Source organism: Rattus rattus, chromosome 9, assembly GCF_011064425.1.
Source record: "Rattus rattus isolate New Zealand chromosome 9, Rrattus_CSIRO_v1, whole genome shotgun sequence".
Lineage (NCBI taxonomy): Eukaryota > Metazoa > Chordata > Mammalia > Rodentia > Muridae > Rattus > Rattus rattus.
The window spans coordinates 63,966,549-63,979,953 of NC_046162.1; the positions used below are offsets into that span (position 1 = coordinate 63,966,549).

The window sequence follows — 13,405 nt, forward strand, 5'->3', positions numbered from 1 at the left end:
AGGTCCTGCCAACAGGATCCCTCCAGCTAGCACAATCCCCTTGCTCTCCCAACTTCGGATCCTAACAGACTGTAACTAGACCAAGAATGAATGAATAGCGCTATAGCTGGTTGCCCAAGACCCCAGAACTGCAGGTGACAACCCCTCTTCATGCCTCGCCTACATGCCGCCAGGCCCGCAGCTGCATCGCAACACTGCAAGATGGCGCTGCGGCGGGAGGAGGAGGGGCGCAGGGCACAGCGTCGGTGCCCCGCGCCGCCGCCCGCTCCAAGCGCCCAGGCTGTTATGCGCTGATGGGGGCAGCCGTTTGTCGCATCGTGGCACAGCTGCAGGCGGTTAGTACAAAAACAGCACCCCCAAACAATGTAAGAGCCTCCGGAGAAGCCACCCCCAAACCTTCGAGTAACCCTGTGCGTCCATGCACTCCTGGGTCCCCCAACCATTATCTCCTTCCACCCTCCGCTACTCAGCAGGACCCCAGCTCCGCACCTCCATGGCCACTCCGGTCTGTAACCTTCTCCGTGACCCTTGGCCTCCGTGACAACCACCACGACCTCAGTGACCTCCTGAGATGCCCAGAGTCTCAAGTCAGCTTCCAGTCAGTCTCAGTCGCTCCCCCATCTAGGGCTTGGCCTCCTACCTCGACCTCCATACTCTTCTCTATCACAGTAACCTGCCTGGGCACCCCTTTTTCACCCTCATCCATCCGGTTCCCTCCTCCAAAACCCCCACCCACTTAGGAGGACACTCCTTTGGAGCCCCCAAAGCCTTGGTGACCCCACTGCCTCCATACAACACTCCGCGTCTCACAACCTCAGTGTCTCTCCTCCCTGTGCGGTTCAGTCTCCATCCCTGCTACCCCTTCCCTAGGCCTACACCCTTAGTATGCCAAGACCTCCGTGTCCCTTCTATGCTGTGTCCCCAGCTTACATCCCTTAGTGTCCCACAGCCTGTACCCCTCCTTCTGCCTGGCCCCCTCTCCTTTCCCCAGTCCCCATATCTTCAGCCCCCTCCGTATCATCTGTGAATTCCTACACCCCCTCTGTGCCCTCAGCCTTCATCCTGCCCACCCCCGTAGTCCTGGCTCCTGTGCCCCTTCACCATCTCTGAGTGTCCCATGACCTCCTTGCCTCTGTCCCCTCTCCCTGTACCCAGCCTCCGCGCCCCTCAGCCTTCATCCCCCTCATTCCATAGCCCTCGTACCTCCGTGACCCCTCTCCGTCCCTCATTGTCCCACGAACTGAGTGCCCCTCCCCTTGCTTTGTCCCAGAAAGTACCCCCAGTCCCTGTGCCCCCTCCTCCATCCCCCTCCCGCTTCGCCCCCCCCATCCACCTCGCGCGCGCTCCCGCGTGTTTTCGGACTGCACCAGCCAGAGCCCCGCGGCGCCGCGGCGGCGGGCGGAGGCGCCTAGTCTGTCGCCGCCCCTACTGGTGCCCGCGCTGCGGCGGTGGCTGGGGGCGCTAGGAGCGGGGGGCTGTGCGCTCCGCACCTGCGGAGGCCGCTGGGCGATGATGCCGGAACGCCGGCCCAGGCCGCCGGCGTTCTGAGCTTAAGCGCAGCGCCCGCCCCGGGGATGCCCATCGCGCTGCTGGCCCTGGCCATGTCGTCGTCCTTCTTCAACCCCAGCTTTGCCTTCAGCTCCCACTTCGACCCGGGTGAGTCCGCGCGGCGCCCTCGGAGGCGGCCTTGCGGCTGCGACTGCCCCCCCACCTGTCTCCCCACCGCCGCCGACATGATGCTGCTGGAGCCACGGTTTCCCATTTTGCCTGGAAATTAACCCTTTCTCCACCCTGAGTCCCCGCAGAAGAACAGGGACCGGCGAGGACCCACTACAGGTCTCCGGAGGTGGGCAGGCCTTGGGGCCAGACCCTGCACAGCCGGCCCCTTCAGCTCTGGCTGGCAGCATCAGCCCCTGTCTCTTTGGATGCCTCCCTGGCACAGGTAACTGGGACAAGAGGGCCTGCGTTGGCCCCAGGTGTCCCGGAGAGAGGTTGCCAGGACTCAGGGCCCTGGGGAGGTGAGGGGTGTTCTGTAAGGCAGGGCAGGGGCCCAGGCCTGTTGTGGGAACTTGCTGATCCATGTTTTGGTGTGGAAGGCCCCTTCCTAAACCTGGTGCTGTTTTCTGCAAAGCCCTGTCCAGTCAGAGTGTCCCTCTCCCTGGCAGCTTGTGGTGGGTGTGGGGACCGATGACGACCCTAGCATGAGCCCACCTGAGATCCCACTCTAGAGAGGTGATGCTGACCAACTGCACCGGACCTGGGGTTGGGCATCTTGCTCCACCTGGCTAGTGGACACGGGTAATGTGTTTACCATGACTGCCTGGCCAGGGTGGGCAGCTGTGGTGGGCAGAGGGGGCCAGGGCGGCCGTTTCTAATCCTGATTGTGTTTGCTTGGCCCGGGAGGGAGGGAAATGAACCTGTGACCAGGAGGAGCCTGGAGTCCCACCCACACATCCCTGGAGCTTCAGCTTGGGCTGCACAGCCCAAACAAAGCCCAGCTCACATACGATGACTCTCCTGGGTCTCCCTCCTGGAGTGGGGCCAGAATGTTCGGTGATGCACAGAGTCCCCTGGGCAGGGCTAGATCTGAAGGCATTTGCTCCCAGGGAGGGGAGCTGGTGGAACTGTCTACCTGGCATAGGGCTGTAAGTGTCCTTTGCTCAGAAATGACTTCCTAAGTGGTCAAGGGGCTTGGAGGTCACCATTTCACCATAAAACCAAAGGTGCAGAATGTAGCAGCCGTGTCAGTGACCCCCTAAACCCAGGGCAGGAGTGGAAGTGGCATTAAGAAACAGTCCAAGGCCCAGACTTCCTTTAGGGACAGACATCCAAGGGCAGCATCATGGTCTCAGATGTCCCCATGGCAAGTCTCACCCAGCCCTTGGTTCTTCCAGTGGGCAGCTACTCTGGACTACAGACAGGTGGCCTTGGAACCTTTGGGGTAGGGGTGGGGCCTAGGGTGACCACAGTAGGGAGGAATCTATGCACCCTCCCCCCTGCCTCTGCTGGGCCCAGACCTGCCCTGGTGGCCTGTCACCCCTCACTCCTCCAGGGTATCCAGGACAGAAGCACCCTTCCCCCACATCAGAGAAACAGCAGGGCCCTGCAGCTCTTGCTTTTTTTTTTTTTTTTTTTTTTTTTTTTTTTGCAGTCGATCAGTGTAATTACAGTGTGCTGGTTTAATGATCTAAGGGGGAAAGTGTTGTAGGCAAGAGGACTTCTCTTGAGAGCTGTACGCCTGTGGACATTGTGTCCCTACTATCCTGACAGTCCACCCTTGGGAGTGGATGGTGGTGATGGGGTTGGGGACCTTACTGGGGTAACAAACCCTGGCCCTTCTGGGTGCTGCAGAAGAAATATGGGATCCACTGTCCTCCCACTAAATTTATGCTCAAAGTGTTCCCCACCAGAGTTCCTGTGTCTGTCTTTGCCTCTCTGGGCCTCTGTTTCCACATCTGTAAAATGGGATGGTGATGCCTTTGGCTAGGTCTGGGTTGGAGAAGGTACCTGGTGAGCTATTTTTTTGGGGTGAGGAGGTGTGGACACAACTGGTGCCTGAGGCTTCTGCACCCACGGAGGCGGAGTGGTTTTTCTTCACTCTCATAGTATGGAGAGTTGGTCTGTGTGAGCTTCAGCATGTTGGATCCGCCAGAACTCAATGGAATGTCTCATGGTTCACAATGGTTGACGAGCGTGTCTGTGGGCTCCCCAGTGCTCCCCTGACAGTCCCCAGAGCAAGCCCTTGTGGCTATGCCCAATCTTCAAGAATTACAGGGTTGATGCATGGATTTGAAGTCAATTTAAGCTGCACCTTCCGTGGCACAACCACACTTAGTCGTGGAGTGTCATGTGCCGGCCAGACAGGCACCCAGAAGGGCCCCTTGGAAAGTCTGACTCTTTGCTCCCCGGCATCCAGGATGGAGATGATCATGGAGGATTTCTTGGCCGACCTGGCCCAGCGGCCTCTTTGCTGTGTGGTCTTGGGCCACTCTTTCAAACTCTTTGTGGTCACTCTGCAGGTGGACAAGAAATGAAGGTGATAGAGGTCTCCATGGAGGGCCAGGGCGCCTGGATAGAGAAGGAGCTGGTGATTACGTACTCATCTCGCACTGATGCAGGGGGATGATCTTACTTCTCACTCTCCACATCAGTGTGCTGAGATGGGCAGGCCTCAGTCAGGGTCCTCTGGTTGCTGGGGCCTGGTACTGTTCCTGGTGCCAGCAGCGGCGGTAAAGGGGACTCCGAGAAGGTGCTTTATTGGGGTTTCCCTTGAAGGAACCTGCTCTCCCAGCATGCCTTGGGGCTGCTCTGCATGCTGGGGCTCTGGGAGATGTCCCCGCCCCCCCATTTGCTCACCTCCTGATGTCTGGCCCTCTTTGAGCCTTAGTTTCCTTACTGTAAAGTAGCCATGTGGTGGTGTGGAACACTGAGCCTGGGTGAACACCAGGCAAGGCTGGTCAAGATGGCCTCTGCTAAGGTCTAGCCTGAGGCCAATGGGCTATGGAGCTGGCGGACACACTGGCAGTTTGCAGGAGCTCTGAGAAGGCGTGGCAGTCCCACTTACCCCACCCTGTGCCCCAGTGTCCCCAGCCTTTCAGCTTACATCCTGGTCCTTGCTCAAGTCCTCACCCGGTGTTGGGCTCCTAAGGAAGAGCCCCTCTGCGCCTTTCTGGGATGGTGGCTCCCTTGGTGTCTATATGTGGCAGGGTACAGAGCTGGCATTGCTGGGATTGTGGTGACTGTGACAGAAGAGGCTTGGTCTGAGTGACACATGGATGGGTGTGTTTGGAGCTTGGGCCAAAGTGGGCCCTGGAAATGAGCCAGGGAGTCCCCAGGAGTCCTAGTCACTGGCTTGAAGATATATTTGAACTATGAAAAGCTGTGTCCACTGAGTGACAAGACACCCTGATCCTCCCTGGACCTGGTTGAAGGAACCAGCTTACCAGCTGTTCATAGCAGCAGGACCTAGAGTCCGGGTGCTGCCTCTGGTTTGTCACCCTGCCCTATGGATGGGCCCAGTGACAGGAAGCTCAGAGCCTGGATTTAAGGCCAACCCTACCTCAGTATGACCTCATTTTGATGAATCACCAAAGCCTCTAGGTCACAGGTGACCAGGCTGACAGGTGACTTGGCAAGGGCCTGGCTGGCAGCGGCTATGTACAGGCTGCTTTGCTGACAGCTAGCCCAGGGAAAGCACCAGAGGACCAGAGAAACTGCAGAACCCTGGGGCAGGGGCAAGGGGGCAGGAAGGCTTCTGTTGCCCTCCCCAGCACCACAGCCATAAACCCACAGATATGCAGGCCTCTGTGCATTCATGGTACATGCAGAAATGGACATAAAAAAAAAAAAACCCTGCAAAACACGCACCTCCCAAATGGTGAATGAGGAGGGTCTATTCAGGCTGGCACGTCTGTGTCCAAGTGCACCAGCACGCACACCTTGCGGGCACATACAACGTAAGGCGCCTCTGTGGAGATTCTGTATGAGCTCCCTTCTCCAGGAAACCTACTCTCCAGGACACAGGGTTCTCTGCTGAGCTCCACTGGTACATCTCAGGGATGGGACATCTGCGCGTTTATGCTCCCTTGAGAGGTATCACCGTCTCCATGTCCACCCACGATCTCAGGGTGGGGTCTTGTTTAGAAAGAGGGTCTACAAAGACAATTTGTAAAGGTGAGGTCATACTGAGGCAGGGTGAGCCCTAAGTCCAGTGTCAGATGCCCTGATAAGAAGACACAGAAATGGGAGGAGACGGGGTGGGCTGCTGGGGAGAGGAAGTGGAGATTGGAGTGGAGGAACCACCAGCAGAGGCTTGCCTTAGACCCCACTCCAGAAGAGCTAACAAGGCCTCTCTGAGGCCTCATTGAGCCTGCTTGCTGCTTGGCCAGGAAGGAACTATTCTCACCGAAGCTACCAGTTTGGGAATCTCCACCCAGAACATCCCTGGAACACAGTGCTGTTTCCCCTCAGGCCTAGGGACCGAGGCAGGAGCTGCAGATCGCTGTGTGTCTGTCTGTGTGCACATGGTAGGTCCTGACCAGTAATGTCCTTGCTGTCTCTGGCACCTGTCGTGCACTCTTGGAGCACTTCCTGAGGGTAGGCTGTGCCCCTTCCTCTGCCAGGCCCTCCTCCTGGGACTATGACCACCTGCTTTTCTCCCATGGCTCTTGGGATGGGGACTAGGGTCAACTGGAGGAAGCCTGATACAGACCATGATCACGGCACCCTCTCTTACTGTCTTGCTCCTAGGTAGGGTGAAGAGAGTAGACTGAGAGCTATGTCTATGGTGGAGAGACCCCTGTCTTACCCCTGACCCTTGTCATATGATAATCTGGGTCATAGCGCCTGTTGGGGCTTTGATTTCAGGTCCCCGTTGGCTGGGCCCTGTCTGCCTGTCACAGAGGAACCAGTAGCAGCATTGGGACCAGTGTCTGTGGCCTTCCCCACCCCCAGCTCAGGAAGCCAGCAGAGGAAATGAGAGGCAGTGGCTGAAGCCAGAGCCAGTTCCCAGGCTGACAGTCTGGGTGGATGGTTGCCTGAGGACTGTCACAGGGGAGGCAGAGTCACGTGGCATCCCCTGTCTACTTCCGTCAGGGCCTGGGCCAAGGCTAGGGTCAGAGGGCTGGGACATGAGGGTTGGGAGAACTCCAGAAGGCTACCCTGGGTGGAGCGAAGCTGGATCCTCATAGGAGCAGCGCCCAGAGACGGTATGTGGGTATTCTGGGAGGACACTGCCCACTCTGTCCTTGCCAGCCCAGGGTGGGGGAGGACACACTATTTATCAGAACTATGATCCAACACGGACTCTACCTGAAGCCGTGGCAGTTCCTAGAGTGGGGAGGGCCTCTGTAGTAGGCAGCCAGGGTTACCTGTCCCAGGAAGGTGAGGGGAAGCAGGTGCCTCTCACAATGGTGATGGCCATACCTTCCCTTTCTCTATATCCCCGCCCCAAGATTTGCATGAGGCACCACCTTCTTTTTTTTTTTTTTTTAAAGATTTATTTATTTATTTATTATATATAAGTACACTATAACTGTCTTCAGATACACCAGAAGAGGGAATCAGATCTGTTTACAGATGGTTGTGAGCCACCATGTGGTTGCTGGGAATTGAACTCAGGACCTCTGGAAGAGCAGTCGGGTGCTCTCAACCGCTGAGCCATCTCTCCAGCCCGAGGCACCACCTTCTTACTAAGGGACAGAATCCAGCACTAGTTACACACTACAGTCTCTGAAGTCCCTCCTGTCACTGACTGACTGACTTGGGCACACAGCCCTGGGCTCCTGGTAGGGACCACCCACCTGCCATGTGGGTCTGGTGGGATGGGGAACCAGTATCCCCGACTGGGCACTGAAGGCCGCCCTGTGCTCTGAGACTGAGCTCTGAGGCCCGCTGGGCGTCTGAACATTGTGTTGCAAGGCTGAGTAGGGTCCTTAAGGCCCTGGCTTCCCGTTGTACCCCATTTCCTAAGATTCTCCCCTCCTCTCTGTGCTGCTTAGGAGGGACCTGGGAATCGTGGGTACCAGTCAGGGACTCATTACTGAACTGAGTGGCTGGCCCCTCCTTTAACCCCACGCCCAGCTGCCTCTGCAGCGTCTGCCTTACTCTGAGTGGCCGCAAGGTCACCTGGGTAGGCTGACCTAGGTCAGAGGTCAACTCTCGGATTTGTTTTCTAGACGCATGGAGCTGTCTGTGGGACACGCGTGTGGGATTTCCTTGAGTCCCCAACTACTTTAAATGGCGCACATGTGCTTAGGTGCTCCTGAAGCTCTGTGGTTTCACGTCAGTTGGACACACCTATGCGACCATACTCCAGGTCCTGGTAGCCCCCTTGTCCCACACAGCCACCTATAGCTGCCTCAGGCCTTTGCAGGCCACGGTGTGTGGAACAGAACATCAGAGGCATCCTCTCTTGGGGTAGGCACTGGGTTCTGTTGGCTGTCTGTCCTGGTGTTTTGTAAAGGCACCGCCCACTTCTCTCCTTTTCTTCCCCCCTCCCTCCCTCCCTCCCTCCTTCCCTCCCTTACTAGCAGGCTCTGCCTTCAACTACTAGCTCCTCCCTTCCCCTTACTTGGATGTAATTTGCATATTATGCCTTCATCCCTGAGAGCATAGAATTCCGTGGTTTTTAGTATTTTTAGAGTTGTGAGGTCTTCACTATAGTCTATTTTTGGAACATTTTGTCTCATTAATAATCACCCACACCAATTAGCCATGACTCCTGTCATCACCCCGCCGTCCCTGTCCCTTGATCATTCCTGTCATAACAACCTAGTCTCATGTCATGTCTCCTGGTCTCCTCGGTCAGTCTCTGGTGAGCACATACCACAGGGGCTATCCCAGACACTGTTGTAAGAAGGTGTCCTAAGACACCTTGACCTAAGAAGGTGTCGTCTCAGGAGCATGGTGGCTGGCATATCTGTCCTTGGGCACTGAGGCCTTGAGGGCCTCTGTGAAGCCGCCTGGCTGAGTGGATTCCGCAAAACCCCTTTTCTTGGTTGCTTTGGGGACACGTCGGTCTGTCCTCCTCAGCTGTGTGTGTGAGAACGCCGTTGGCCTGTCTGCTTCCTTACATTCTTGTTCTGTGTATGACCACAATGCAGTGCAAGGCAGAGTGGGAGTGTTTGCCCCTGGCACCGGCACACTTACCCTCTTTTCTTCAGTGAGGCACGTTGGCCACTTCCTGGGCACCACTGGGCACAGGCCATTGTGTATCCAGCGGCTGCCTGGAATCCTTTTGGCATTCACTAGTCACAGTCACGACTGAGAGGTACTTCCTGACTGACTGATGAGAGTGGATGACAGGAAGGGACACTCCGTTATTACCCTCAGGCCTCCTCCTGCCCACACAGAGCTGCCTCATTCTCTATCCAGAGGACACCAAGACTGGGACTATGGCAGCTGCCCAGGAGCCGGAACTGCTGTTTTATCTTCCCTTACAGGTCCTGTCTAAACATAGGCAAAGCCAGTGTGTTCTGTGTGCTTCTCAATCTAGTTGAGGACCTGTGGGTTTGCCTAGCCATGGCTTAGGCTGGGCATCTCATGTGTGAGAGTTGGAGGTTCCAAGAGGATCCAAACAATCAGGCCAAGGGGTGTGTCGGGAGGCTGCAACATGTCCCTTTAAAAGGAACAGACGATGTGCCTGGAGCAGCTTGGGAATAGAGCTACCAGGACAAGCTATGACCTTGCCATTCCCATCAAGTCACTAAGCTGGCTGGGTGTGGGGGTTCTCAGAGGGGAGCCACAGGGACATGCTGAATAACCACTCCATCCTTGGACCAGTCTGGAGGTGCTGGGGTACTAGGGAAAGGGATGAGGGGCTTGGAGGTCAGACTTGGCTACAGTTCTGACACATGTCAGTGGAGGTGAGGCCAATTGTGAGTGTCATGCTGTGGAAATTCCTTCTGTTCCCAATCCCCTTGGTGGATTTGATTCCAAGGTGCCCTCTGGAGGATCCAGGAAGGCAAGGTTTGGGATCCTGCAGAAGAATGCTAGAAGGCCATGTCGGGATCCCATGTAGAGGGGGTGGTGCTGACCCCTAGTGTGTGCCTTAGGTTGAGAATACAAATGTGAATACTTAAGGGGATCTCCATGTGAGATGTGTGCATGCTCACATGAGCATGTTGCCTATCTGTGTGTGTGTGTGTGTGTGTGTGTGTGTGTGTGTGTGAGAGAGAGAGAGAGAGAGAGAGAGAGAGAGAGAGAGAGAGAGAGAGAGCAGAGGTTACACTGTGTGGGCCACAGCTATTGTGTGTCTGTGTATATATGAGTGAGTGCAATGTGTGTCCATGTATTTGAGCATATTACCCAGGGATGAGCGCATAAGCAGCTGTTGGGCACACGTGTTTATGTGCATATGTGCACATGTATGTGTGCATCTGAGTGCAAGTGTAAAGATGTGACCCCCTAGAACCCCTTGGGACCTCCTCCTAAGGACCTTCCCTCCCTCCTTGCTCTACCCCCCCCCCAGGCCTCTGAGTGAAGAAGCTCGTTTTATTTCCATCTTTCCCTGGATGACAGAAGGGCGCTGACACCTGTCTCACCAATGACCTGCCCTCCTGGAGCTGATCCAGGGTCTGCAAATAAGGAACCAGGTCAGGCCTTCTTGTAGTCTTTTTCTCGTATCCACCTGCCAACCAGCTGTCCTTATAACCTCGCCAAACTGGACCTGCTTCCTTCACCAGGCAGGGCCGTGGGAGGCAGGGGTGGGGACCCCAGAGGGCAGCAGGTCTGTCTGCAGCACAGTTCTCAAGGCAGGTGGGTGGACCGCCTGAGCGTCCTCCTGGTCATTTGTAACTCATTTAGTTGCAGCTACTTTGTATCCATCGGGCACAGTGTTCTCTTGTCTGAGGGAAGTGGTCCCATAACTCAAGCTCCCCACCTGACATCCTCAATGCCCAGAATTCCATGTGGCAGCCTGTACCTGCTGTGCTTGCTGGGGCTGAGGAGGCTGGAGAGGCTGGGAAGGCACTGGGTGGACAGTGTGGTCTTTTTTTTTTTTTTTTTTAAGAATTTTTATACATTTTATATTTGAGTACACTGTAGCTGTCTTCAGACACACCAGGAGAGGGCATTGGATCCCACTACAGATGGTTGTGAGCCACCATGTGGTTGCTCGGGACCTCTGGAAGAGCAGTCGGTGCTCTTAAACACTGAGCCATCTCTCCAGCCCCCAGTGTTAAGTCTTTGGTCTTTGAGGGCACAGTCTTTTCTCACAGTGCCCTCTCACAATGCCATTTTACCTCCTGGGGACTGATACACCTTGCTACACTTGCCTCAGTTTCTCCTCACTAGTGGTCAGGTCAGAGGGAGAGCCTAGGAACAGTCCACGAGGCTGTGAAAACCTCTGTGTGCACCCTTGCTCTGGGCCTGGGGTGTCCTGTGGACAGGACCTGAATCCTGCGAGACCAAGAGGATGGAGAGCCTAACAGCTACCTCTCAAGATAGCACAGTGGTGCCAGCAGCCTAGGCTCAGGCTGCCAAACTGGCTTCTGTGTCCCCACCTGAGGAGGAACTATGTCCCTCCTGGGGGCGAGACTTACATCTCCTCCCTTCCCTGTGTAGGACTCCTGAGCTCCATTATAGCCCCAGCAGGAGCCAGGAAGGGGATACTGTGCCCTGACCCTGACTCTGGGCACCCAGGCTGCCTGCTGCCCAGGCCTCCCGGCTCCCTCTGCGCCTGTTTCGTCTGGGTATCTTCCTTTCTGTTTGGGGTTCCCTTTGCATCACCCGTGTCAGGGGTCCTCAGGTGCATGGAGCCCCTGTGCTCCACGTCCAGGACAGAGTACAGCTGCTTTGGCAACATCAGCTCTGCTCTGTCCTTAGAACCCACAGTGGTACTGACACAGCCCCTAAGACCCCAGGTCAGGGGTGACTGTCACACCTCCAGGAGGGGGACCCCAGAGCCACATCTGTTAAGTGTGGCCTTCATTCCAGGACTGCTTATATGGCTTCTCTGTGTGGTTAATGAAGACAATGCTTGGGGGACAGAGCATCCTGGAACAGGGCAGGAAGGAGGTCTGGGAAGGAGCATAGATCCATTGGGGACATAGGGGTAGGGCGGAGCTTGCTGTAAGAGCCTCTATCCTAGGTGGACACCCAAATATTAAACTGCTGTCTGCAAAGGGAGGGCTAGGAAGCAACTCACTGCCTCTGAGCGAGCCCATCACTCAGGTAGCATGCCACTGCTTCTGCCTGGTTCTAGAACATCCTTCCCATCCCCGGAGAATCCTGCTGCCACTCTGGCCCCTGGCCACTGTAAACCCATGTGTGCCTGTGGCTTTCCTGGCCTTCACATTGTGGAATCTCATGGTGTCCATTGAGCTAGCATGACACCGAGTGGAGCATCTGGAGGCACTGGGCGGCGTTTCATCTCTCAACGCCTCAGTCGTCTTTGGCTGTCTTCACAGGTCAGGTGGCTCACTCCTGCTCTTCACACAGCCTGACTGCATCTTCTGCAGGACATGGGAGACACAGGGCCATGAGGCTTGCCGGGATGAGGTCTCACCCATTCATTCACTCGCCTTCTAACCTTTGTTCCTGGCAGTTTTCACGGGCGTTTGGATGCGGGTGTGCATGAGTGTACATGACTTGTGCTTGAGCAAGCGTGAGCGTGCACGTCAGTGTACAAATAGCATCACTGTGTGCTTGAGCAAGTGCTCGTGCATGGATGATTTGTGTGCACAGACTAGTGAACGTGTTAGTGCACGCAGGGGGAGCGTGGACATGTTTAAGGGTAGCTGTGTGTGCCGAGTACATGTATGTGTGCCCTTGTGAGTAGGCATAATTGTGAGGAGGGTATCCGAGTGTGCACAGGTGTGCCCCAGTGTGGGCTAGTGAGTGTGAATGAATGTGAATGTGCTGTGTTCTCAGCGTGAGCCTGCCTGGATCTGTGGGCTCACAAGTGTGTGTATGAGAACATGCGTTCCTGTGTTTGCTCACACCCTGGCTTGCACAGTCACTCTCTCCCCCACTGTGCCCTACTCTGCCCTCCAGGACACTGCCAACGTCCTGGAGAACCCACGTAACCCATGCAGGCTTCATATCTGGTGGTCTTAGTGGTGTCACTTGCTGGCCGAAGTCCCTGGGGTAGGTTCTCCAAGTTCTGGGCCCAGGGAAAGTCCTGAGCAGGGCCGGAGTCCATGCAGTCCAAAGTGGAGCATGGGGGCAGCTTTCCTTCAGGCTAAGGGCTCTAGGCCAATGGCAGAGGTCAGTCGGACCAGCTGAGGCCCCAGCGCCTGGGGTATTGACTGTGGTAAGAGTGGAGTGTGCAGAGTGCTGCCCGGAGACCCTAAGGCGGGGGTTGGATGTTATTCTTGGACTGGCAGGGTTAGGTCTGTGGGGTTGGAATAACTTACACATCCCCTGATTCTGAGTGGAGTGCACTCAGCTGCCAACATGAAACCTGAGGAATGAAGCCGCTGTCCACCTCTGGGAGGCTTCCTTACTTTCTGTTTAGTACTTTCTGGACCTGTGGTTGGTAGTTACACAGCCCTGTGCCCTGCCCCGCGCTTCAAGTCGTGAGGTGCAGTTGATCCGGATGAAGATGCTCACAGACTAGAGCTGGATGAGTTTTGGCTTCCTCCCCATCTTTCTTTTCTTCCCTCTTCCCTCCACTCCTCCACTCCCCCTCCCCCTCTTCTCCACTCCCCCTCCTCCACCACCCCTCCTCCCCTTCTCCTCCCCACTCCTCCTCTTCTTCCTCCTCTCTATCCTCTGTCATCTCCTTCTCATCTTTCCCTTTCTCTTTTCTCTCCCTCCTCCTCTCCCTCCTCTTCCTCCTCCTCTCCCTCCTCCTCCCCCTCCTCCTCCTCCTCTCCCTCCTCCTCTCCCTCCTCCTCTCCCTCCTCCTCTCCCTCCTCCTCTCCCTCCTCCTCTCCCTCCTCCTCCTCTCCCCCCTCCTCCT

At 56.1% G+C, this 13,405-nt stretch overlaps 1 protein-coding gene across 2 annotated transcripts in view; it reads left to right on the forward strand.

Moving 5' to 3' along the window:
• Positions 1-1,435: 1,435 nt before the first annotated feature.
• Positions 1,436-13,405, forward strand: part of Aatk (apoptosis associated tyrosine kinase) — a 38,987-nt gene continuing 27,017 nt past the window's right edge. Inside the window, exon 1 of one of the 2 annotated variants that reach the window (XM_032913475.1) lies at positions 1,436-1,656. In XM_032913475.1, coding sequence (XP_032769366.1) covers positions 1,575-1,656 — 82 coding nt within the window. In that variant the 5' untranslated portion in view covers positions 1,436-1,574. Of the gene's footprint in view, positions 1,657-1,738; positions 1,943-13,405 lie in introns of those variants that run through there. The other variant, XM_032913476.1, reaches the window with a different exon arrangement.